General features: G+C 31.0%; 1 protein-coding gene across 9 annotated transcripts in view; it reads left to right on the top strand.

The window, feature by feature from the left end:
* Positions 1-24,576, top strand: part of Rdl (Resistant to dieldrin) — a 555,185-nt gene that overhangs the window by 498,520 nt on the left and 32,089 nt on the right. For 4 of the 9 annotated variants that reach the window (XM_081727619.1, XM_081727614.1, XM_081727617.1 and 1 more), the window contains exon 6: positions 9,175-9,312. In XM_081727619.1, coding sequence (XP_081583745.1) covers positions 9,175-9,312 — 138 coding nt within the window. Of the gene's footprint in view, positions 1-7,873; positions 8,012-9,174; positions 9,313-24,576 lie in introns of all 9 variants that reach the window. The other 5 variants (XM_081727620.1, XM_081727615.1, XM_081727621.1 and 2 more) reach the window with 2 other exon arrangements.

Here is a 24,576-nt window from a genome sequence, read left to right as displayed (position 1 = left end):
AAAGAAGGAAAAATAAATAAATATATCTTTAAAAATTTAGTTCATAAATTAACAAAATAGCAACATGTCCTTTACAGTACGTCATTCTATGATAACATCTTGAAATACAATACATAAAATAAACAAAGATCAAAATCTACCAGCATATCAAAAGTATAACTTTGATTCGACGTTACTGCATATTGAAATCTATGGCTTTCATTTAAATACAATCTCAATGGTAAATTTCTCTCCTCCTAAAGGCAGATTTGTAAGTTCGAGCCCATGTCACAACATATTGATTTTGTGATTATCAAAGAGTGTCCATGGATTTTATTGCAGTGTTACCATCTTTTTATTCAACTACTTGTTTCATCATCATCATTTAAATAGTATCAATCAGTGCCGCGCCATGGAAAATCAGCGCCCGAGGCGAGAGTATACGACCTGACCCCCAATCATAGTCAACGTCTTGCGAATAAGATCAGAAAAATAAACACTGCTGAACAAGACTGCACTTATTTAATATAAAAACGTGTTATAGACCAACCTGGGGGCTAGAAGATCGAAACGTAACGTGTAAATGTGTTTTTATATTAAATAAGTGCAGTCTTTTCAGCAGTGTGTTTATTTTTCTGACCTGACCCCGCCACACGTGAGTGACGTCGACAGACCAGTCGCGAAGTAGCACCATAATTGGCGCAAAGCATAAGAAAATTTTCAAAATAATCCCTGCTTTTCCTTCATTTTGACCACTTTTTCTTTCCACTTTATATACAGGTGGGGTGATTTAAGTAAGTGTCTAGGGATGTAAAAGTATAAATCTGGTCCTGGTTAAATTAAATATTAGATTGAAAAATATTGCTGTTGTTCTAAAATGTTCCAAGTAACTTTTCTTCTCTCTTTTTTTCTTTTTTTCTTTTTTCCTCCTGAATTTTGCGCCCCCTCACTTTGGCGCCGCGGCCATCGCCCCGCTCGCCCTCCTCATGGCACGGCATTGGGTATCATTCATCTTCTTTAGCTTAAAGAGCCCGTTCGTTGTACTGTTTTCATTTTATTTTAGGTTCTCAACATTGTAGTAATTAATATTGAACGTTTTAGCAGCTGATAATTGAAAGGAAAGCGTTCCAAATACTATTATATGGGTATTCAGTGCCAAAAAAAAAATCTTTGATATTTGTGTTATTATTTTCATACAAGAGTATTTTTCGTGCTAGTCAAGAGTCTGCAATAGTTTTACCGAAATTTATATTTAAAAATTAATATTTTTATTACTAATTATTTAGTATGTAATGAACTATCATCTAATAATATCTTTCCATCAAAATATTTAACTCAGGGGAAATTATAGCAGAACCTTCTTCAGTTGAATTATATTTAAATATTGTATTTAATATTTTTTGTGTTTCAATACATTTATAAGCTTCAGTTTTCTTTGTGTGCTTCTTAGTAGATGTTGTGCTGATTTAATCACATATCAAATACAGGACAATTAACAACTTTTTTTTCTTTGTTTCCAAGCTCTGTGAGTGTGCATATGTTTCTTGTCAGTGTATTTATCATTTCTATGAAAGTGCTTTCAAACATATACAAGTTGAAAATATTATTTACGAAACTCATAAGCTACAAGCTTTTCCTTCGTTGTCACAAGTGGATATAAATACAAATTATGTTATTTAAAAATTCACTTATGAGAGTCTAAGTTCCTTTTCTTCTTTTAAATGTTTTTTACCAATACATACTTTTTTCATAAAAATATGTTTTAAAATAATTGGCTTTAAAATTTTGTCTTATATATCCTGAATAATTCATATTTTTTTTTCTTTGCTTGTTGGGAATTTCAACAGCAAGGTTATATAAGAGTGTACTTGCTGTTTAACATAGATCCCCATCGGGAATCGAACTTGTTCTCTCGCATTAAGGATAAGGATGTTCTAATTACATAACCACGAGGAGGTCGAAAATTGACTAACTCAATAATGACTACAGAAACCAAACAAACATTTTTACGAAGTTACCACTGTATAATGAAATTAGATTGTGCCTAGATTTTCCTTCATGTTTCGTTCATTCTTACTGTATTTTTAACATTTCAAAACAATTAAAACGATGGAAACAACACAGTTTTTGAGATGTAACGTGATGTAATGTTATATATGTATATTATCTTTTTACACTTTACAAACAACTTACTACACTCCATTTCTTACATTGAAATTAAAAGCAACTTGTTGTATGACATTGCTAATAATATAAAACTGTCAGATTGTTTTAATGTGATCACAGGCTAATAACATTTAATCATCAGACTGTCTTTACTCTAATAAAGAAATCAATTTCTTCTTGGCATGTACAAAGGAAGTGAATGTTACTATTAATTGAATAATTGCATAAAATAAATTTATAATAATTCGATAATTCTTAATTACCTAAACAAGACTTAATTAACTTGTTAATAATTTATTGTAAAACAACAAAGAAAATGTTTCAACCAACAAGAGAATAGATCATTCCTTGAATACAAGTTCAATTAACTTCAAGAATTAGTTTGACTGTAATGAATGACAAGTAACTGAACAAAAAAATGAAGCTGTGGATAGTAAATCGATAATAAGTTTAGGGTACAGAAACAAATTGAAGAATTATATGTCATGTGTTACTTCTGGCTACTTAAAAACTCAATAAGAAAATATTAAAGTTATATGATATAAACATGCTATAAATACCAGAGATTGAAATTTAAAAAAATATAAATTACTACCTTGTTATTTATACCATTTTTTGAAATAAAATTCTGATATATTAATAAGGTCAGTAGTAACATGGAATTACTGTACATTGGCATTACAAAATAAGTAAAACACAAAATTAACATACTTGCAAATAACTTTTTAGTGGGCTTCCTCATTTTAGTTGAATTAGATAAAATGAAAAGGAAAATTATCAACTAAATTATTGCGTGCTAAACTTTACCACACAATATAAACCTTACGTCTTTTGTTACAGAAAACTTATTTAATAATCATATTCGATACTTCAGATATTATATCTGTTAAAGGAGACAGTTTAAGTTTGAACTGAATTTTGAAGGAATTGGTTGTCAATGGATTTTTTTAAGCAAATATATTTTTAATTACGAATAACTCTCATTGTTACAACAAAAAATTATACAAATATATAAAGAATCCCCATTGATAATTCTTTCCAGGACTAAAGTATTTTCTTAATCTATTTACCTGAAAGAATTTAATTAAAACTGGGAACATATGCAGGGTGTTTCAAAACAACACCGACAACGTTTGGGGGGTGATTTCTAATACCAAGATAAGACAAAAACTATAGACCAACCTGGGTGCACAAATGCTTCCTTTCGGAGTTATAGGCTCCCGAAAACATGAAACAATGAAATTTAAAGGTCCATAGCTCCAAAACTCTGGGACCTACCGTAGTCGGGTCAAGACTTCACTTAGAAACTAATATGTGCCCTATCCAAATATCCAACTTTCAGAATCCTGAGGTACTTGCGCAACAATTTTTGTAGAGGGAGTTGGAGAGTACTTAAAATTACATGTCCGTAGCCAAACTGCATCTACAAAAGTTGCTTCGTAAGTACCTTAGGATTCTGAAACACGTATTTTTGGATACTGCATACTCGTTCCTAAGTGAAGTCTTGACCCGACTACGGTAATTCTCATAGTTTTGGAGCTATGGACCTTTAAAGCTAATTTTTTTCATGTTTTCGGCAGCCTATAACTCCGAATGGAAGCATTTGTGCACCCAGGTTGGTCTATACTTTTTGTCTTATCTTGGTGTCAGGAATCACCTCCCAAAAGTTGTCGGTGTTGTTTTGAAACACCCTCTATATTAAATAAGTTATTTGCAGAAAAAGAGGTAAGGTTGATCATGATTTTGGAAAATTCATTTCTATTCTCATCTAAAAGTAACATTAACTGAGAAAGTGATAGGTTTAAGCTTGTAGCAGCTATATATTTTGTAAACAAAACAAATGGATTGTTTGAATGCACTATTCAATACTATATTCACTGGAGATCACATTTCCGTAAGTGAATTATTGTTTCTTTTCTGTTGTTTATTTGGTAAGATTTGTTATTTATGCTCATTTATCTACCACGATAAATGAGCATTTTGTAACGTTAATCTAGTACTAGGCATACTTATATCAATATCTGTGTGTGTATGTATATAGATATATACATATATATATAAACTATGTACTTTTTTCATATAGACAGAACCTGGCATTGTACTCTCCTTCTCAACAGCACTGTGGTTCGTGCCCAAGGGGAGGAGATATGTTCAGTAAAAATTTATCAAAACAAAACAAAAACGCTGCTGCACCAAAGTAAAAACAAATTGTTGTATGGCACACTTTTAGCACAGAAAGAGATTCCAAGGATTCTGACAAGAGAGTCTTTAAACCTGCATTGTGCATCTAATCTATTCGTACCTTTCTCCTTCAATCAGAAATTAGTACATATCCTTATGAATGTGTGTTCTATCTGCTATTCTCCATTCTCTACTTTTTGTCTATGTACTATTTCTCCCTGTTGTCCGTTGTAATGTCTTTCTTTACCTCTTGCCTTAGTAAACCTGTCAATAGATTTATTACTGCTTACTGTCTTGTAGTTTTTCTTTCAGTCAAGTATTTTAGTTGCCCTGTGTGTTTCCAAAGCTTATCTCGTGTCACGCTCTGATGCCAATAGGGCCCATGAACACGGATTTAGCGGGATGAAGTACGTTGAAGCGTTATAATAAATGTATTTTTTATCATATGAAAACGATTTTTTTAAAAAGTTAGATGACTTTGGCATTCTAGTTTATTTATAATGCATTTGTTTCTATCAACAATCGAAGGAAAAATCAGTGAGAAATATGCATAAAAACACGCTTCATAAACAATAAAATTATTGATTCACATAGATTGACTGTGCAAATATGTTTCTAGCTTCAGTTCTATTTCCTTTGGAGCTGCAAGTTATTTCCAATTAAATGAGGTTTAAATAAGCAGTTCAAAACTTACAGTAGTATATTTTGCTTTTATTTTGCAGTCGTGACATGTTCTGACCTGCTGTACTGTTTTGACCTGTCTCCCAACCTCCATATTTCCCAGGCACACTTTAATACTATTATTTCCATTATTCGACAGCATATCATATCGCGACAAAAGGTATTATTTTTCTATTGAACTCTCTTAATTAAGTTTATAAAACAACGCAAGATAGAAGTATCTACTGAAAGAAACTGTATACACGAAATAATCAGTCATAAATATTTATACTTCTAAAACAAATCCTGTTTAAGTGTTCTATATTATTCTTGTAAATTCATTTTCCATATTCTTCTAATAAATTTGGTTTTGTTTGTTTTTGCCTTATCTTACACGTAAAATATTTTCAACTAATAGACCTTTATCAATCATTATAATTATTTTTGTTGGAGAAAAATACCCAAACTTCATATTATATGGCTGATAGAAATATCTTGCATATTTTCGCATATAGATATTTGTTTAAAACCATCCCACGTACATATACTATAAGTAATTTGTATTTTGGGTTCTTAAACAACGTTCTTTACATTCTTTATATGAGTAGGACTATATTTATCTGTTTTGGAAGTGAATATAATTCTTACTTGTAATGTTACATTAATTCCTCTATTATTAACACTAAAAGTACACAGTTCGTGTTAAATTGCCGCTAATTTACAAAGAAGCAAACAATAGATTCTCCTCTAATGGCTACTAGCTCATTGTATTACCTCCACGGTAAGTCAAACAATATTTGTATCTCCAACACGTAAAGATCAAAGACTTCCAGTAAAATTCATACGTATATGTGAAATGTTTATATATATATGAAACAGTCTACCTGTCTTTTTGACAAATAGCACGATAATTATAATCATTAAATATACGAAAAAACTACGTTACTATCGAATGGAATTATTGAATAATGAACGGAATAAGAGCTGTTTAGACGTGATACAGCTAAAGCTTCCAAAGTATCTTTGATTTTACAAATAATTATTAAAGAGAAAATCCTTGTAAATGAAAAAAAACATTAACAATTTATCATTAGAAATGTATTAAATCGAAAGCATTTATTTAAACATTGAAATTTCTACAGATAAATATGATTATTTTTGAACTACATTAAATACTCTGTAATAATATATAAGATACAAACGAAAATGTAATTGATTCATGCGCTGTTAACAAATAAATTTACTTCCAAACAAATAATATTGTTTGTGTTTAAAAGTAATATTCATACCTAATCAAGGCTTTTTTCACAAATAAATAAATAAATACAAAGAAAACTAAAAGTAATTTAAATTACAGAAACAAAAGATTAGAACGGGAACATAAAATTATAAAACACTATTATATGATATTTCAACATTTCTGATTATATACGTATTCTTCACTTCAAGATGAAAGATCGGAGGTAGCTTTACCCTTGCTTTTAAAATGTTTCTTTTCGATGAATTATTTTGGTCGGAATGTCAGATTGTGATATTATTGTATATTTCGTTCATTTAAGTACTTTTTATTTTGTTCGTCTTCATCCCTAGAATAATATAACAAACACGTAAATGGTAAAAATGAATATTAGTATTAAAATCACTTCCGAAAAAGAAAAAGAAAGTAATTAAACCATTACTCCGTAAATCGTAAAACGATCATACATTGATAGCGTATAATATTCGAAAAAAATCGATTTTTTTCTCGGATGATCAAATATATCTCACTATACTTCATGTTTTGAATTAGTTTATTTTTTAATTCCTAAATCGGTTTATTCTATTCCATTATTACGTACGTCTTTTGTCTAGTGCCTCGGCGGCTCAGTGGTAGAGCGTTCATCTCTGATGCATGGGATATCTGGTTCGATCCCAGCTCACGTTAAGTGAGATTTGTGGTGGATAAATGACATGTACGTGGGTTTTTTCGGGATTCCCTCGTTTCTTCCGACTTTCTTCATTCTCATCATCATCAACTCCTTTGGCCTACGTGACATAACCGTGGGACAAAACAGTGAAAGATTCCTTTTTCTTCAGTAAATCTTATTTTCTTCCACGGAATTGCTTTCGATTCCAAGAAACATAATTACAATCTACACCTAATATTTGAAACTAGGACTTATATAATATTGTCTAAACTAGCGAAACTACAATTATTTTCGTGAGGGCAAAAGAAAACAAAACACAGACGCTTAACTCTGTACGTTTATGATGTTCTTAGTAGAAGCAAAACGTATAAATCGCGAGAAATCAATGCTGAATAACGTGAAATAGATCCAAAAATGTGGGTCCGTTCTGAATCCTTTTACCCCAACATTTTGGTCCTAAATCACCACCATTTTACTACTGGCTGTAGATGCACGCTATATGCTTCAAGCGATATGTTTGCTGTTAGCAAAGCCCCAGTGTTAGAATAAGTTGCATCGTTTTACTATTATTATTGGTTTCAGTTTTTACACATTCGTTTTTCATTTTCTTGGATTACTTAGAACCAAGTTGTTGATTACTTTTTGATCTCATAAATAGCTTTTCTTTATTTTAACTTCTTCGCTCTTCACTTCAGCCTCTCTTTCTGTTCATTATTATTATTATTATTATTTTTTTTTTTGAAACAAAATTTATGCTATTCATTTACTTTTTGAAAACTATGAGATTGATTTTTCTAAGCACATTAGTTTCTTGTTTTCTCATGCATTTACTTGCTACTAAACCGCAGTGAAAATTTTCATTCTTGTTTCCTTGGCATAGAATTTAATGGCGTAAGTTAGTTTGTTAGTTAGTTTGTTGAACCTCATTTATTTCTCCCACATCCTTTGGACATAAACTTTGTCCATGTTTTTCTTCTCAGTTGGATACACAATGCGAGATATTCGATACAAATGGAACGACGGGAAAAAATCTGTCGGTATCTCACCAGAAGTTGAACTACCGCAATTTCGTGTCCTTGGGCACAGGCAGGGAGCAACAGAAATTAACCTCTCGACAGGTAGAGTTTTCTGCTTTGGATGTTTGAAACAGTTGGCCCCAGTGGAGCTTGGGAGACAATACATCACACCACAGTGCAGGATACAATGCCACAGCCAAATCAGGACTTCTCGTATCTTGCTTATTAAATTATTTTGTGAGTTCTCCTTACATTGACAACAAAACTAAATTATTTGAAAGCTTTCGACATCAGTTATATGCCGTGTGATTCCGGATCCATATCTTCTTACCCATGGAACATGTCTTTCTTTAATATATATATATATATATATAATTCATGTTTCTAACATCGACTGCTCAGCAGAAACTAACGAAAAATGTTTATCTTGAAACAAGAACAGATTATGAACCAACAGTTGTACTAAATAAATAATATACCTACGGTGTATCCCGTGACAAATTTTCTTTTGTTTGTATATAAAACCTTCCACAGCACCAATTCTGGTTGTAGTATCTGATTATTAATTTTAAAAAAAGAAGAAGAAGAAGAAGAAACCTAAATACTGCAACCAAAATTGTTGCTGAAGAAGATCATAAGACTTATTCACGAAAAAAGGAAATTGATAACAGGTTACAGGGTTCGGTTTAATATTTATTTATGTGGTATGTATCTGAAAACGTCCATCAATAAATAAAAGTTATACTGCTTCATTCAATTGGATTTTCTTCTGAAGTAAAAAAAAAAGACACAAAAGAGCGAAAAAATAAGTTAATTACAAAAAAATGAAAATTTAAAACGAAAAACCACAGTGAAAATACGAATAATTACGAAAGTGTGTTACACACAAAACGTTTTCATCAGTTACAAGAAAAGAAAAAAGTTATTCTTAACAAAACTTCCAAAATACATCGATACAACTGTTTAACAACGATGTGCTTATTTCTCGAGAAGTACTTCATACAAATATGAATTATTCGGAAATTTTGGAATTGTTTGATACCAACATTCACCCACTTTTATATTTATGGCTTATGTTTGCCAGGAATATATTAATAACTAACCTGCTAATCCGTACTTTATTTGTTATTAGTGGCGTCCTGTACGTTGAAGAATAATGTATTGCCTCCTTCCCAGTGTTGCCAATTTTCTTGTGTGTGTTCGTTGGTTGTGCTTTGTATAATAGTGCACCAAGTGCACCTTTTTTTTCCCTTTCTCTTCTTCAGTTGGGTATACTATGCGAGACATCAGGTACAAATGGAATGAAGGCCCTAACTCTGTGGGCGTCTCGAACGAAGTGTCACTGCCTCAGTTTAAAGTTCTTGGGCACCGACAGAGGGCAATGGAAATAAGTCTCACTACAGGTATCTCTTGGTAACACCCAGGAAACAAAAAAATAAAAAAGCAACAAACAAACAGAGAGAAAAAATGCTTTTATATATCTATTACCAATTTTCTTTTCGTCACCGTTCCAAAGCACAGTTAGACATCCTAGATTATTTATCCACTTTTTCCAAAGTTGTTGTGGTTTGTCCCAGTGTAAACTAATTCCTTCCTACATTATCCTTATCCTCTCCCTCTCCTTTCATTTCCTTTTAATACATTTCAGTAGTTATCCAGTTTTCCACTTTCACACAGCAATCTGAAAACTAACGAATAACATGACTAATTAGTAATTTATACGATGGGATGCGTTAACAGAAAATAAAAATTGTCATAACGTTAAAACATCCTGCGACAGTTTCGATGTACTTCTCACCTCTTCCTTACATATTCAAAGAGAACTCGTTGCTACACAAAAGATATGATGTATGAAATTCTCTGATTGTGTAGCAAGAGTTTTCTTTGAATGTGATGAAGTAGATGTGACGGGTGCCTCGAAAGCGTTCGTAGAATTTGTCTTTCGGATGTTTTAACATTATGAGAATTTTTACTTACTGTTAATACCGTCACAACTTTCTCTTCACAGTGACCATTCCTCATGAAACATATAAAACAAAGTGACCAGTGTTTACCTTTCAGACATTCATATTTACTTCTGTAGTTTGTGGACGTATTCCAGACAAGAAACATTACACACTAGACCACGATCAAATGGATTGACAAGATTTTGTAAGTATAACATTGTTTTGAAGTGAAAGAATCTGAACATTCATTTTTGGTTTTGTTTATTAGCAATGAAAAAAATGGGGTAATAACTAATGCCTCTTATTAATGGCATTGCTTTCAAGAACTAAAAACAATATCGGAGGGTTGATTATTACAAGTTTTTCCTATGATTGTCGAACAATATTGCATTGTAATTAAAAGGTAAAGCGGAAATCTTTCTACTTATTATATTATTTATTAAGTTGAAATGCATAAGCGACAAAATCTCATCTTAACTGCATAATAACAATGAGATCAAATTATCCGAGAATAGTTCCCAATTCTGAAAACTGTGGGACAAAAGTGAGGGATGACTGGTAAGAGCACAGACAAAATGACTTAAATGACAGACAAACTAAGAAAACCGACATGCATAATAATATAAAGAAGACAGAAACCCTCGAATGCTATCCATGCATATTAATATTTGCAAGTCATTTAATGTAAAATGAAATATTGCAAACAAAACCAAATGAACGCTACATTTCGAAAACTGAACTCAAATAACAACATACTTCCGATATAATATTAACTACTAACCAACCTATCTAATCATTTATAATTTCAACAAAGCAAACTGGAGATTCATCGGGTATATTGCTTCAAATTTTAATTGCAAATTTGATATAAAATATAACAGATTTCAGTATTCTTACCATGAAGTACATTTCTACAAATAATTGGAAATATTATGTATAAGATTTATATACATGGATTATAATAAAGTACTTCAAATAAACAGAACAATTCTGCTACTCAAGTTTACGTTTGAATATTTAGTTATGTATCATTATACCAGATTAATATTCGATCAGAAAATGACGATTTGTTTTAGAGAACGGAAAACTTAAAATATAATTAATAAATGTATTAGTAACACACGAAGAGTTAAAAAGTGACTGACTGGACCAGGACTCGAACCCGGGACCTCCGGCGTACCGTGCCGATGAGTTAAACACTACGCCACTGAGTTCGCTTCCCAGAACAGCCACTCACTCTCTCATTCTCGAGGTCGCTCTTGAAACCAAATGTAAGCGCTCTAGCAATGCTCTTATCTCGGACTACGTGTGTAAGTTTAGAAATATATATAACTAGTTAGAGATTTAATACAAAGATTTTTTCAAAATTTGAATTGTTTTTAAGAATGATTGATAAAGCAAAATGTACACTATGACTCCTTAAAATATATATTTTATAATTCTTCAGCTCAACTACTATACAGTTTATGTAGATTAGTTGTGTATATATACGTTTACTACACAGACAGAAGACTGAAATTAACTTACAATGACGCTTCACATTGGATAATTATTAAGACTTATCAACAGCCTTTCACTGCCAAAAAATTACCAAAACCTTCTACCCTCAATCCTTTACAATAACGCCTTTTCATCCTGTGCGGGCATGTATCCTCGTTTGCATGTTAAAAAAATGAAAAAATAAAAATATTACAACCCACAACCTTTTAATGGTTTTAAATTGATGGTTGCAGATAGATACCTCTATCTATATATAATCTTGTGGAATGCGCCTGGAATTATTATTATCCAAAGTATTCGATGTTATTCTCTTAAAATAAAGAAGAAAACATAGCGTAGTTGTAGCTCCCATTTAAAAATAAAATCCACGTATTGATTGATTGATTGAATGGTGCCTGTATTTTTCATTATAGTCGTGCCCTCAGCTGCCTGCCTTAGTTTAGAGGGAAACTTAATGTCCATATTTTATTCTTTCTAGTCACGTGATTTTTGTTTGTTTTCTTTTTACTTTTTAATAATGTGTTCTCAAGTAGTGTCAACGTAGTGCTGTAGACGTCACTTTAGTTATTTCTTTATTCTTTCCTCATTAGTGCATTTATTGGAAAACACTATTTATACTATAGTGTTTGTAATGTGTATGGTTTTATTTTCTGAAAGTGTTTGGCATATTAACATTACAATTAATATTTTCTATAGAATTACTTCACATTTCTTTTTTATATACATACATATTTTTTTAAATTTTATTGTAAAAGAAAACCAATGCAACAATCTACAGGAGAAACCAGTTGAAACTGGGAATTCAACTCAGGACAGAGAGCCTTTATGATTTGCATGTTTATTGCTATATTATTTCCCAAAAAAATTTTTTTACAACGGTAGTTGCTTTTCTCTAGAATAATTTAATCGATTTCCATAAAGCTATTGGAATATAAAAAATATGTAACAAAACTTTATCATGAAATTTATTTTTCTGAAACAAACTAAAATAAATTATAATCTGCCTTTGTGCTTCATACCAAATACCTTCAATAAAGATTAAACTAAAAATAGTTAAATTGCTAAGTGGACTATTTATTCCCTTGAAATTCTTTTTCCGAATTTACATCTTTATACATATAGGAGATGCTGGTTTGTAAAAACTTAATTTAATATCAATTTTACTTCAGCCTGTAGTATTATTCTTGAATACAACCAGCTTGTTAGTGAAACTGATTATTCATGAATGTCTAAAAGCTTTAATGTTCCAACAAACAAAAAAGAGAATTATATACGTAGGTAGTTAGTAATACGTTTTAGCGAATATACGATGAATCTGTTCTAGTTTTCGTGCAAAATTTTAAGGGAGTTGAAAGAGAGATAATTGAGAATAATTAACGAAAACTAATTAAATTTTCGACATATTGACTTTGGTGTGTAAACAAAATTAAAGGGAAAAAAACGTTCAAAGTTTTAAGGCCAGAAGATTTCTAATAAGGAGTCTAATAAGATCATATTTAATAAGGGAAATATAAAGCTGCAGAAGCACTGGTTTTTGATTCAAGTAAACAAAGTACTGTAACGATATAACTTCAGTGTTTACAAAAGAAAAGCTGATAACATATTAGCATTATTGTATTACTAATTTCTGCAGTTAAAACTATCTTCAGCTGACTCATTCTTTCTATGTACGTGGTTTTGGGCTCGATTCCAGGTGGAAATAGTTGCCACAGACACAAACCGAATAGCGTTTTGAATCCCATTTCAAACAATATGTCCCGTAAGAAACGTTAAGACTCCAACCAACTAATTCCCGAAGTAATTACAATGCTTTTATTTTCATAATGCAAGGGGAAAATAACATTTACGTGTTTACACGCAATTAGAAAATAATCAACAAGTGTATTTTAAACCAAATGAAGCAGTGGTTTAAATGTGTCGAAAATAAAGAGAATTTTCATTACTTAAGTTATAGAATAAAAACATTGGGCATTACGCGGACAATTTGTTGCAAATAAAATATACATAAGATGAAACAGATTTGAGAACTTATTCCAATAATAATGGCACATACGAAAGATGAAATTTTAATTTGACAATATTATTTCTAGTGATATGCATACCACAAGCGATAAAAGATATACACATGCATATTCATCGGCTTGACATGATCTTGTTGTCTCTATTATATTTTATGCACGCGCAAATTGTGAAACGAACGAAAACTAAGAAAATGAAAATAACTAAATAAGGTCAGATGTATTCAAATGATTAAAATGGGTAAATAACTTCTGATTTCATTAATAAAGAAGAAGGCCATGTCAAAATGAATAGCAAAGTTAACGTTCTAAAGGAATATATGATTACTTTGATCACAGACACATATATTTTATTTGATGTTAGGGGCTACGGTGGCTCACTGGTAGAGTGCTTACCTCTGATCCATGGGGACCTTGGTTCGATCCCAAGTAGTAGAAACATCGTGTCCGTAGGTTTTCTCGAAGTACTCCCGTTTCCTCCTACTTTTTCATTCCACCAATTCTTCCATCATTATTCACTTGTTTTAATCAATGTATCCTTTAGCCTCAAAGGTATAATCGTGGGACGTTAAACCGAAAGATTTCTATTTGATGTTGAAATTAATATTTTACAAAATGTATACCATATATTTGTACTCATATTAAGCAATGTGTGATCATAAAACACAAAACACGCTATATTATTATATATTTATTTACTATATTGTTACTAACCTAAAATGCTTCAGAAGCTGCAGAAACATAACAAATGAATATTTTGACATTCAGTTTAAATTTGCAAATAATGGTATTTATTCAGGGAAGCTCATTATGATTCTAGGAATTAACTAACATATACTGGATATAGTCACAGTAAAATGTTAATCGAACGCAAAGTATTACGAAAACTATGAAATCGCAATTGATACTTACGTAAGAGAAATAAATCTTTTGAAACTTGCACTTTTTCTTGTTTTCATCTGACATTGATAGACTAGTGGGAAACATTAAACAATGTCTTCGTCTCCCATTTTCCCCATAAATATTAAATGTCGTTAAATAAATTGAACTTTAAAAGCGAAAATGTAAGAGATGCATGAAAATTAAAGGCAAATAAAAACAATCACCTTGCAAGTAGTGAGTGCTTTACATTGCTTCTTTAGGTAGTGGTGAAGTGTCAATAGCTAAGTTAGAACGCTATATGGCGCTATGGTAGAAATAATTCTGGAAAATATCCAGATTACAAAAGGGATTCGTGTTTTACAGAATCCTCAAAAAATAAGACCAGTAACCTGGTTTGTTCTTCCTTTTCTTTGAAACAGAACTCAATGAAAATTTCGATGTAAGACCGATTATAAATAAAGCCCTAAAAACGGGTCCTGGCACTTAGCACGGGAATGAATTGTAGATTCAGAGTTATATTTTACATACGTATCTATACTATGATACTTTATTAATCTGATATAGTTCGTTGTGTTTGTGCTGTCTAATATCATTCGATAAATACTTTGTGTATTACTGAAAACAATAAAGTGTTTAAAACAACCAAACGTATTCTATATTTTATGTGGTGGAGGATATATGTTGTGCGAAACACTTCAGAAGAAATTGAAGAAATCTAAAATAACTTGGGATATTGGTCATATATAATTAATAATATAATTATATGCTTTTCTTTATTATCACAATTATTATTAATACGTATTATTAATATTAAGTAAAATAAGTCTTATAATATTAATACAACGATAAATTTTTCCAAGATATTTATATAAAAAGAACTCTCAATAATAAACAATTGAAAATCTGTAGTTTTCAATTCATTATAAAATTTCTAAAAATATTGAATGTTTAGGAACAGTTGCATCCTACATACTGCAAATAAAATTTTGTTATTTGTATTATTTAAGAAATATTTTTAAAGGTGTTCTCAAAATATAGATGAGTGCAGATTATGATTAAGACCATTCATTCATGATAATAATAAGAAAGGAGGACAAAATAATAGACGGAAATACTTCAACAGGAAAATGATACAAAATAATTATGAAAGATCTTCAAAAGTCGATGTATTACAGTGATTTTGGACAATAATGTTTCTTCAAACACAACCCTAGTAGCAGAGACAGCTTACAAACCGCTTGCAGTAAGCTTGCATTGGAAGTCGGCAAGCTTGCATCCGACTTGATTGGAAAGCGTGCCGCATGCCACAAACTGGATTCCAGTAACGAAGTTACATGAAGGTAACCTTGCACTCAGTGTTCTATTCAAGATTGACGCAAGCGTTTTACGCTGGCTGCAAGTCAATTGCCAATAAACGACCAGTGATGCTATAACACTCTGCAAAGGATCTAAAGTATCGCTTGCAAGTACAACAAAGGGCAGATTGTATGAAAACACGCGTTGAAAGGGCAAACATAGAAAGCCAAAAGCCAAGAACGCACCAACTGGCAGAAAGTTTTCTTGCTACTTGGGAAGTGATTTTGAAAACAAAGTAATTAGTAACAAGTTTCTAACTGTATTATGCTCAAAAAATGTAAGTCAATATTAATATATAACATAAATCTCTGGACTTTGTATGCTTCGAGATAAGCAAATTCCTTGATAGTTTGATGTTTCTGAAATTCTAAAAGCAGTCGATAATTGTTTTGGTATAGCATTCACCAAGGTAAACTGATATTAGAATAAACAAATCAATTTCTGATTCTACAATGGATATTATTGTACAAAAATTTTAGTAATATCTTGCAGAAATTCAGTAAGTGTAAATCTAAAATTAGAACAAATGCAACATTGCTTTAGCACCAAGTAATTTCTTTACATGTACTTACTTACTAACTGAAATATTGCTACTCACAGTATGTTCCTATATATTATGTGTATGAGTTTTTATATGCGTTTATGTAATAAATGGTCTTAAAAGATGAAATGATCCTAGGGAATACAAAGTTTACTCTCCCATATTCAACTATATATCTAAAGTTGGCACATTGTTTAAGAAAATAGTCACTGAATGAAAAAAAAAAAAAAACTGGAAAGGCAAAGATACGTAATCTAAAATACTAATTCAAATCGCATTATAAGATAAAACTTCCAGTTCATAAGTTATAAGACCAAATATATATGTGAATTGTTTCTCATATGCTGTTTTGTCCTGAAATTTGTAAATTTTATGTAAGATTGTCAGTTAGGGGAAGGTAAACTGAAAAAGAGAGCATGAATGGAAAAGTTATGTTTATTTATTTACTAACAAAAATAAGGTTATATCTAATTATAGATACTACGATATAGATATACGCAATTCCTATGAAAAAATCTAAAAAGAAATTTTAAGACAATGTGATCATCCAATTTGAAGTAATAAGTGTATTTTTTTTTTCAAATTAACCATGAAATGATAATTTATATGAAGTTGCAATGGGTCTGTATCCGATTTTTTTTAAATTTTCTCCATCAGAGAAAGAATTAATATTTTAAAAATTGTAAAATAATATAACACAATATATTTACTTAGATTTCAAATGATCCTATGCACAATATAGAGAAATTCTATGTCAGGAAGAAGAAAAATATTAAATAATGTGTGGGTTTAAATAAACGTTTTAACAAATTCTTTATTATCAAGACTTTATTGGATAATCGTTTAAATGTTTAAAGTTTAAAGTAAAGGGATCGAGTTATTTAACTGAGCCAGCTAGTTCTCTGATATCAAATTGTCCCGAATTATCAATTCTAAAAGGAATTGTGATGAAGTGGGATTGATGTCTGACAACTACTACTAAGCACTGTAAAAATGAAATCGAGACAATTCAAAAATAACAAATGTTCTGCTATCATTATCTGTAATTTGAGAAAAGTTATTGAAAACTCATTCTTTACACCAACGTTTGGCTGTTGTGTACCTGTCATATGTTTAATATTATATCTTGGATTTAAGTGAATGAAACGTAAATTTCAGATTACATCAGAATTCCTGAATGAACATTTCAAGGTAAAACACCTGGTAAGCTGATTTTAATAGCATAGATACATTAATATATTATTATAAATACATGAAACAATAGGAAGTGTAAATATGAAAGATACACTAGAGAGAATGTGTTCGAACTTGTAGATAAATAAAATATTGTGAAAATTCCTCCTGAACGGAAGCTATTCTAAATTGTTAATGTAGTCAATCATAAGGACACCAAAAGTTGTCTTGAACCATCTGCACATTTTCTTAAAGTCTTTCTCTGGTAATAATTAATTTTCATTCTCTTCTTAAATATGCATTTATGACTTACGTGAATATTGCTTCAAATTCTACTAAAATAATGAGTTTTTTAAATCTCCAGTAGACTATTTTTAAAGAAAACTTGAACATTGTCTTTACTGTACATCCTATACAACTTCATTGAACATATTACACAGAAAGACAACTTTTCTTCAAGAATTATATTCCAAAGCAAGCAATTTAAGTGGTGACTGATTAAAAATGTTATCAAGCAAGCTTGAATATATCAACAAATAAATGTTATCGAGTGTTTTACAAATCTATACTTGCAAAAAGAACTAATTGAAACCTATTTTTACCCTCTCCATTTGAACACATACATGTTATCATAGAAAGAGAAAAGATGTTCTATAAGTGTACAGACGTGAGAAAATACTTTACATATCATTCTAGAGGGTGTTTTAAAACAACGCCGACAACTTTTGGGAGGTGATTCCTGACACCAAGATAAGACGAAAAGTATAGACCAACTTGGTACACAAATGCTTTCTTTCGGAGTTATAGGGTGCCGAAAACATCAAAAAATGAACTTTAAAGTTCCATAGCTCCAATACTATGGGACCTACCGTAGTCAGATTGAGACTTTATTTTGGAACTAGTATATGCTCTGTCCAAATATCCATGTTTCAGAATTCTGTAGTACTTCCGTAACAATTTTTATATAGGTAGTTGGTGAGCACTTCAAATTATAAGCCTGTAGCTAAATGCCTCTATAAAAATTGTTGTGTGAGTACTGCAGGATTCTGAAACATGAGCACATACTATACTAGTTCCTAAATAAAGTCTTGATCCGACTACGGTACCTCCCATAGTATTGGAGCTACAGACCTTTAAAGTTAATTTTTTCATGATTTTGGCAGCCTATAACTCCGAAAGGTAGCATTTGTGCACCCAGGTTGGTCAATACTTTTTGTCTTCTCTTGGTGTCAAGAATCACCTCCCAAACGTTGTTAGTGTTGTTTTGAAACACCTTGTATAAATATATTTAGAGAGATTATCGTGTAAACTATAATATGTAAAATGCTCTTATAATTTCAATCTAGAATAGAGAGTAGAATAATTTCTTTTGTTGAGATAGTTTACTTAGTAGGCAGAAGAAGCACTAACACAACGAAATATAGATTAATAGAAGCTCTTATTTCTTCACCTATTGCAGCACGACGGTAATTGATAACACGACATGCATTTCTCTTGCATTACTGTCTTTTAATTTATTCTACAAAAGAAAGAAGAAAAGTGCATTTTAAATCAACAATCCGGTTGTGACACGGATGGTGTGCAATACCCTTGATGTGTAAAATATTCCTTCCTGTCATGGGGCAAAACTATAATGTTTGTGCGTAAATAAAGAAAGAAAAAAAAGACGGAACCTTCACTCAGCATATTATTCTCGTTTTAGGCTGCACTGCAAGGAGGGGATCCTAAGTCCTTTCAAAGCGTTCATCGAATGAGGTTATGTTGGGGAAACGTTTGAATTACACTATTTGTTGATAAGTGGGTCACATTATTTACTACAAAAGAAGAATTTAAAAGTCTCTTCCAGTGGGACTTGTTTACATCTGCCCTCATTGTTTACAACACTAAAGGTGCAATGATTAATTATGTATGCTTAGGAGACTTATTTCTATGTAGAATACAAGCTACCTTCACAGAAAATATAAAAGTGTTGCTTGATGCTTTGGTGAAGCCATGCTACAATAGCAATTTCAACTATCAATTACGGATTAAAATAATGACTACGTCTCTTTGAATTATTTCAACTTAAGAGACTACCATACTAAAAATAATACAAAATTTACCATTTTTCTTTTGCTTGTTTTTCATAACTGAAAGGAGATAATGAAATGCAACTTACCACAATCATAGGTAATGTTATTCTAGAACAGAAAATATGAATCTGAAGAATTTTCAGTGTTGACATCCAAAGAAATTACAGTGTTGCCAGAATAACAATTCCCCCAAAATTTAAGGTAAGGCAGAAACTAGGCAAACGAACTCAACTGCATTTGATTACGTACCATGTTATTTTGATATCCTGTGAACTACCTTTCAAATAATAGTTGTATTTAGTTTGTAATAAACAAAATATTTTTAACATACAGTTATTAAAATTAAATAATAATGTTAAAAAGTAGTTTACAGGATTCCAAGACAACACGATACATAATAAAATGTAGTTCAGTTCGTTCTTCTAGTTGCTCCCTTAACATAGATTTTGGGAGAATTGTTATTCTGGCAACACTGTAATTTCTATGGATGGAAAAACTGAAAATTCTTCAGGTTCATATTTTGTGTTGTAGAATAACATGATCTATGATTGTGGTAAGTTGTACTCCATTATCTTCTTTCACTTATGAATAAACAAGCAAAAGAAAAATGGTAAATTTTGAATTATTTTTAGTATGGCAGAACATATATTTCTATTTGATGAATGTACTCAAATATGCATACGTCAATTTCAATTTAAGACATTTAAATTACACATATTGATGTACGGCATTAACTTGAAAATCATTATACAAATGTTGAAAATAAGGTCAAATGTTCATTGTAAAAATATTCTGCTTTTGCAACACTTTTTATTTTCTGCTGAATTCCTAGACGCTCTCCATTTATGAGATTTAGTTCTAAGCAAAGACTTAGCTGAAAATTACCAATACAACAAAGTAAGTAAATAAATTGCTTTACTTCTTCCATAATGGCTGTACATAGATACAAAATATATCCAGCTTACAATTCATATTTTTTTCACTTGAAATGCTGAAATCCTCACTAAGTCGAGATAATTGTGTATATCATATACTACAACTACTTCTCTGTTACTCTCTCTTTCTCTCTCCTTAATTTTTTTGCCTTCACTCAGTCACTGACGTTTCTTAAAATAAAGAGACACAGGACATCTCAGTTATGCAGTTTTTTTTTTTGCAATAGTTTTTTAAAGTAAATTCCACAGCATGTTAGTTCAGATACGACAGATCTCCACATATACTTATTACAGGTAAAAATATCATATAGAACAATATTAATTATATTTTATGATGTCAGAGGAGATTGTATCCAACCTAACATGTAGGAATTACTTAGAAAATTATTTCCATAATATCAGCATCTGACAAAATAATATTGCTGAGAACTTGAATTTTTTCTTTATTATGTTCATTTACTAATTTATTTAGCTCATATATCAATAAAAATTCACGATATATTATTCTTTTTATGGACTATATACGTATATTTATATATGTGTGTGTTTGTGTATGTGTAAACGTGAGTACCATATTTGATTTTAATTTAATTCAATTATATAATTTTGTAAGTCTATTATACAGTAGCATGAAATATTAATTGAAATGCTTCTTTTATTATTATTATTTTTTTTTTTTTCGTTTTGTAGTTTTATTCCTCTATGCATTTGCTAATTTTCCGCAGATTCTCACTGCTTTCAAACCCTTATCATAAATGTGCGAATTTTTGTGTGTTTGCATGGTTCATTGTTGCATGAATTGTTTAGCTCATTGACCGGTGGTTCTGTTCATATCAAGAATTTTAGCCTCCTTTGTGTGGTTTAGACTCGTAATGAATGATTTGTTTACAGGTCAATTTAGAAAAGAATATCGCATTTTCTTATTTAAAAAATGTTTCATTTCCACATAACATATGCATTTCTTTCATTCTTTGTACAAAGAAAAATTATTCAAGTGAATTTATAATTATTTTCGTTATCAATATAAATGTCATTTGCAATTAAAACTCAGAATTTGACTATTTAATCAACGTATGTTTAAATCTGATTATAAAATTTTCTTTATGTGTATGCACAAAATATAAACCAGGCATATCTAGACAATACTGTAGTAAACATAAAAGATTTGATTTTATTTCGTGAGAAATTGAAAGGTATAATTTAGAAAAAAAAAGGAAGAAATGCATGTTGGAATATTTAGTAGAACAAATTTAGATTAGTCACCATAGTGGTTATAATACGTCCATTCTTACAATGTTATTCATAGTAAAAGGAGTATTTAAGAAACAAACACTGATGAAGACTCATAGTAAGCTGTTCAATTGTAAAAGATGAATTATAATAGAACATAGAATACACTTCTAAATTTATTTTTAAAGACATTTGTATATATATATATATATATATGTGTGTGTGTGTGTGTGTGTGTCTATTTGTCAAATAGCAACATTCATAGGAATTCTAATGTACATATTAAATACCCTATAACCCACTCAAAACTGTTCTTCAGCTGAGAAAGAAAAGAAATTATTTGGTAACAGACAATAAACAATGGTGCTATTCAGTCGGTTTGCACCGATTCGTTAGAACCGCTTGTTAAAATATTTCGAGTTCGCAGAACCCTTTGTTATACCCAGATATAACAGTAAATTTTATCCAGTTATACCCAGCACTAGTAAATTTAAGTTTAACTATCTTTGTTATTAGAAGTTCTTACAACTAAAGGGTTAAATATATGTTCTCTCAGAACAAGGTATAAGTGTTTATTTCTCAATCTCAAATGCTCAAATATGAAGAATGAGAACTGGGATCACATGACTGTAGTGGTGAGGGTTATTTATATTTGAAACGCATACATATCATTATCAACAATATTGTCGATCCATTGCTAGATAAGGGTCTTTCCAACAGTTTTTGACAACCATCTATGTTGGATAATTTGTTTTCAAGATATTAGCAGTACTACCTAATTTCATTACACCACCTTGTATTAGGATATTGTGTAGGTCTTTACTTGTCACTTACGGTATCCAGTAAAAAATTTGCTTTTTGTCAAACTTGAACGCTTTGTTTCGAAAGAGAGTTGTATCTATCTGCTATCTCTCTCTCCATATACATATACACATAAGTGGTTTTTAAAGAACTGGAATAACACCATTGACAATAAGTAAAACTAATCTAGAAAGTCTACTTTCGAAGTCAGTAGTACAGTGATACATACTAAATATTAATATTTGTTTGTATCCGTAACAAAAGGATTAGAATCATTTTTAGTAATTTGTTAGAAATTTCAATAAGTTGGTATCCATCCACACTTTGATATTCCATCCATATTTTATCTCGTTCGAACTAACGTTTCAAAGGCAACTGACCACCTTTATCATCAGAGTTGTAAACTAGTGCGATTATTTTTAGTATAATTTTGTTACTGTTGTATAAAAGATTTCTAAATTAGTACACGTCTGGTGATAAAGACAATCAAATGCTTTGAAACATTGGTTCCAATGAAATAACACATGGATGGAATATCAAGTCTTGTTAGTTTTTTTTTAATAATAAATGCTTTCAATCAATGATCAATTTCAGTTTATTGCTAATCAACGAAATTAAAAGGTTACTGAATTCTGTGTGTGTGTGGGTGGGTGGGTGTGTGTCTGCTATTTTTTTCATTTTGAGCCCTCCATTCGATAGAACATCAAAAACTATCTGAGTAAGTGGTGGAATTTTTCGCATCACTCTTACTGTTCCCGAGATATTGGCCAATTTCCGGAGATTTAAGGAAACATATCGGAAACCATAAGTTATAGAGACATGATATTGGTGTTGATCAATACCTAACAGGATTGTTAATATTTTTGTATCAAATAATAACCGGTAGCCACTGTCGAACTGGCCACTGGTTTGGCCAGTTGCCACCGGTTAGTATTGGTACCAAAATGTTTATCATCCTCTTAGGTATTGATTAACACCAATATCATCTCTCTATGACTTACTGTTCCCGAGATACTGGCAAAAAAATAGTTCCGATTTCGGAATATTTAAGGAGCCATATCTCGGGAACCGTAACTCATAGAGAGATGATATTTTGCGGATTTTTCGATTTTGATCCCTCCATTTTGAGCATGTGTCTTCATAAAACCAACATATGGTAGAACGTTTTAACAGAGCCTTTGAAGAAAACATGTAGGAAAAATTGAGTACTCAAGGAAATTATAAATGGATAGATATATTTCAAGAATTGTTTAATGAGTATAATAATAATAAAGTACAGAGAACAATTAGTTTTAAGCCTGTGGAAGTTAATAAGAAAAATTTAATTCTTTTTTTAAGTTTGTTGTGGCAATGCTCTTGGAGCATTCTCAACTGGTTTTATTATCTTTTCTTCTAATTTATGAAATTTGTCACAAATAAAATAATTCAGCTAGTATCGTAGTAAGCACACTGTATATTTACCACATACCGTATTTGCGCGAATTTAGGCCACGTGCAAACATAGGCCGCACCTAAACTTTTGACACAAGATTATAGAAAAAGGTAAATCTCGAATATAGGCCGCACTACTAAATTTACAAGGAAGTTCAATTAGACAGTTGCATCTCTCTCCCTCCCCTTCTTCAACTCTCGCATAACTAAGGGTGATTCATCACCAAACAGGACAGGTTTTGCGTATTGGGAGGTCTGGTGACGTCACTAATTTAAGCGACAGTGTAAGGACGTTCAAAATTCATTTATTCGAGAAAAATTGATCATTTGGTTTTTGAGCGACGATGAGAATGAAGCGTACTAGTTATATAGCGAAATTTAAACTTCAAGTTATCAGCTATGCAACGGAACACCGAAGCGGGAAGCTGGACGCAGATTTGATGTTGACGAAACAAAAAACTTCGTCGGTGATGTGCAATTAAAGAACAACTCTTAAATAGTTTGAAAAGTCGGCGTTCATTTCGAGGGCAAAAGTGAAAATATCCAGCTGTGGCAAAAGACTTGCTTGATTTTGTAGTTTAAAACAGGAAATGTGGATATGGCGTTACAACTGAAATGATTCAAATTGAAGGTTGCAAAATAAAACGTGTACATATCATTTTGAAACTGACGATTTATGATCTGAGAGAGAAAATCTCGATTATAGGTCGCACCATGATGCCAAAATATAGGGAAAAAATGTGCGGCCTATATTCGAGCAAATACGGTATTTGCTTTATGTT

The sequence above is a fragment of the Thermobia domestica genome, chromosome 10, assembly GCF_964235325.1.
Source record: "Thermobia domestica chromosome 10, izTheDome1.hap1.1, whole genome shotgun sequence".
Lineage (NCBI taxonomy): Eukaryota > Metazoa > Arthropoda > Insecta > Zygentoma > Lepismatidae > Thermobia > Thermobia domestica.
This window is presented reverse-complemented; position numbering and strand designations above follow the sequence as displayed.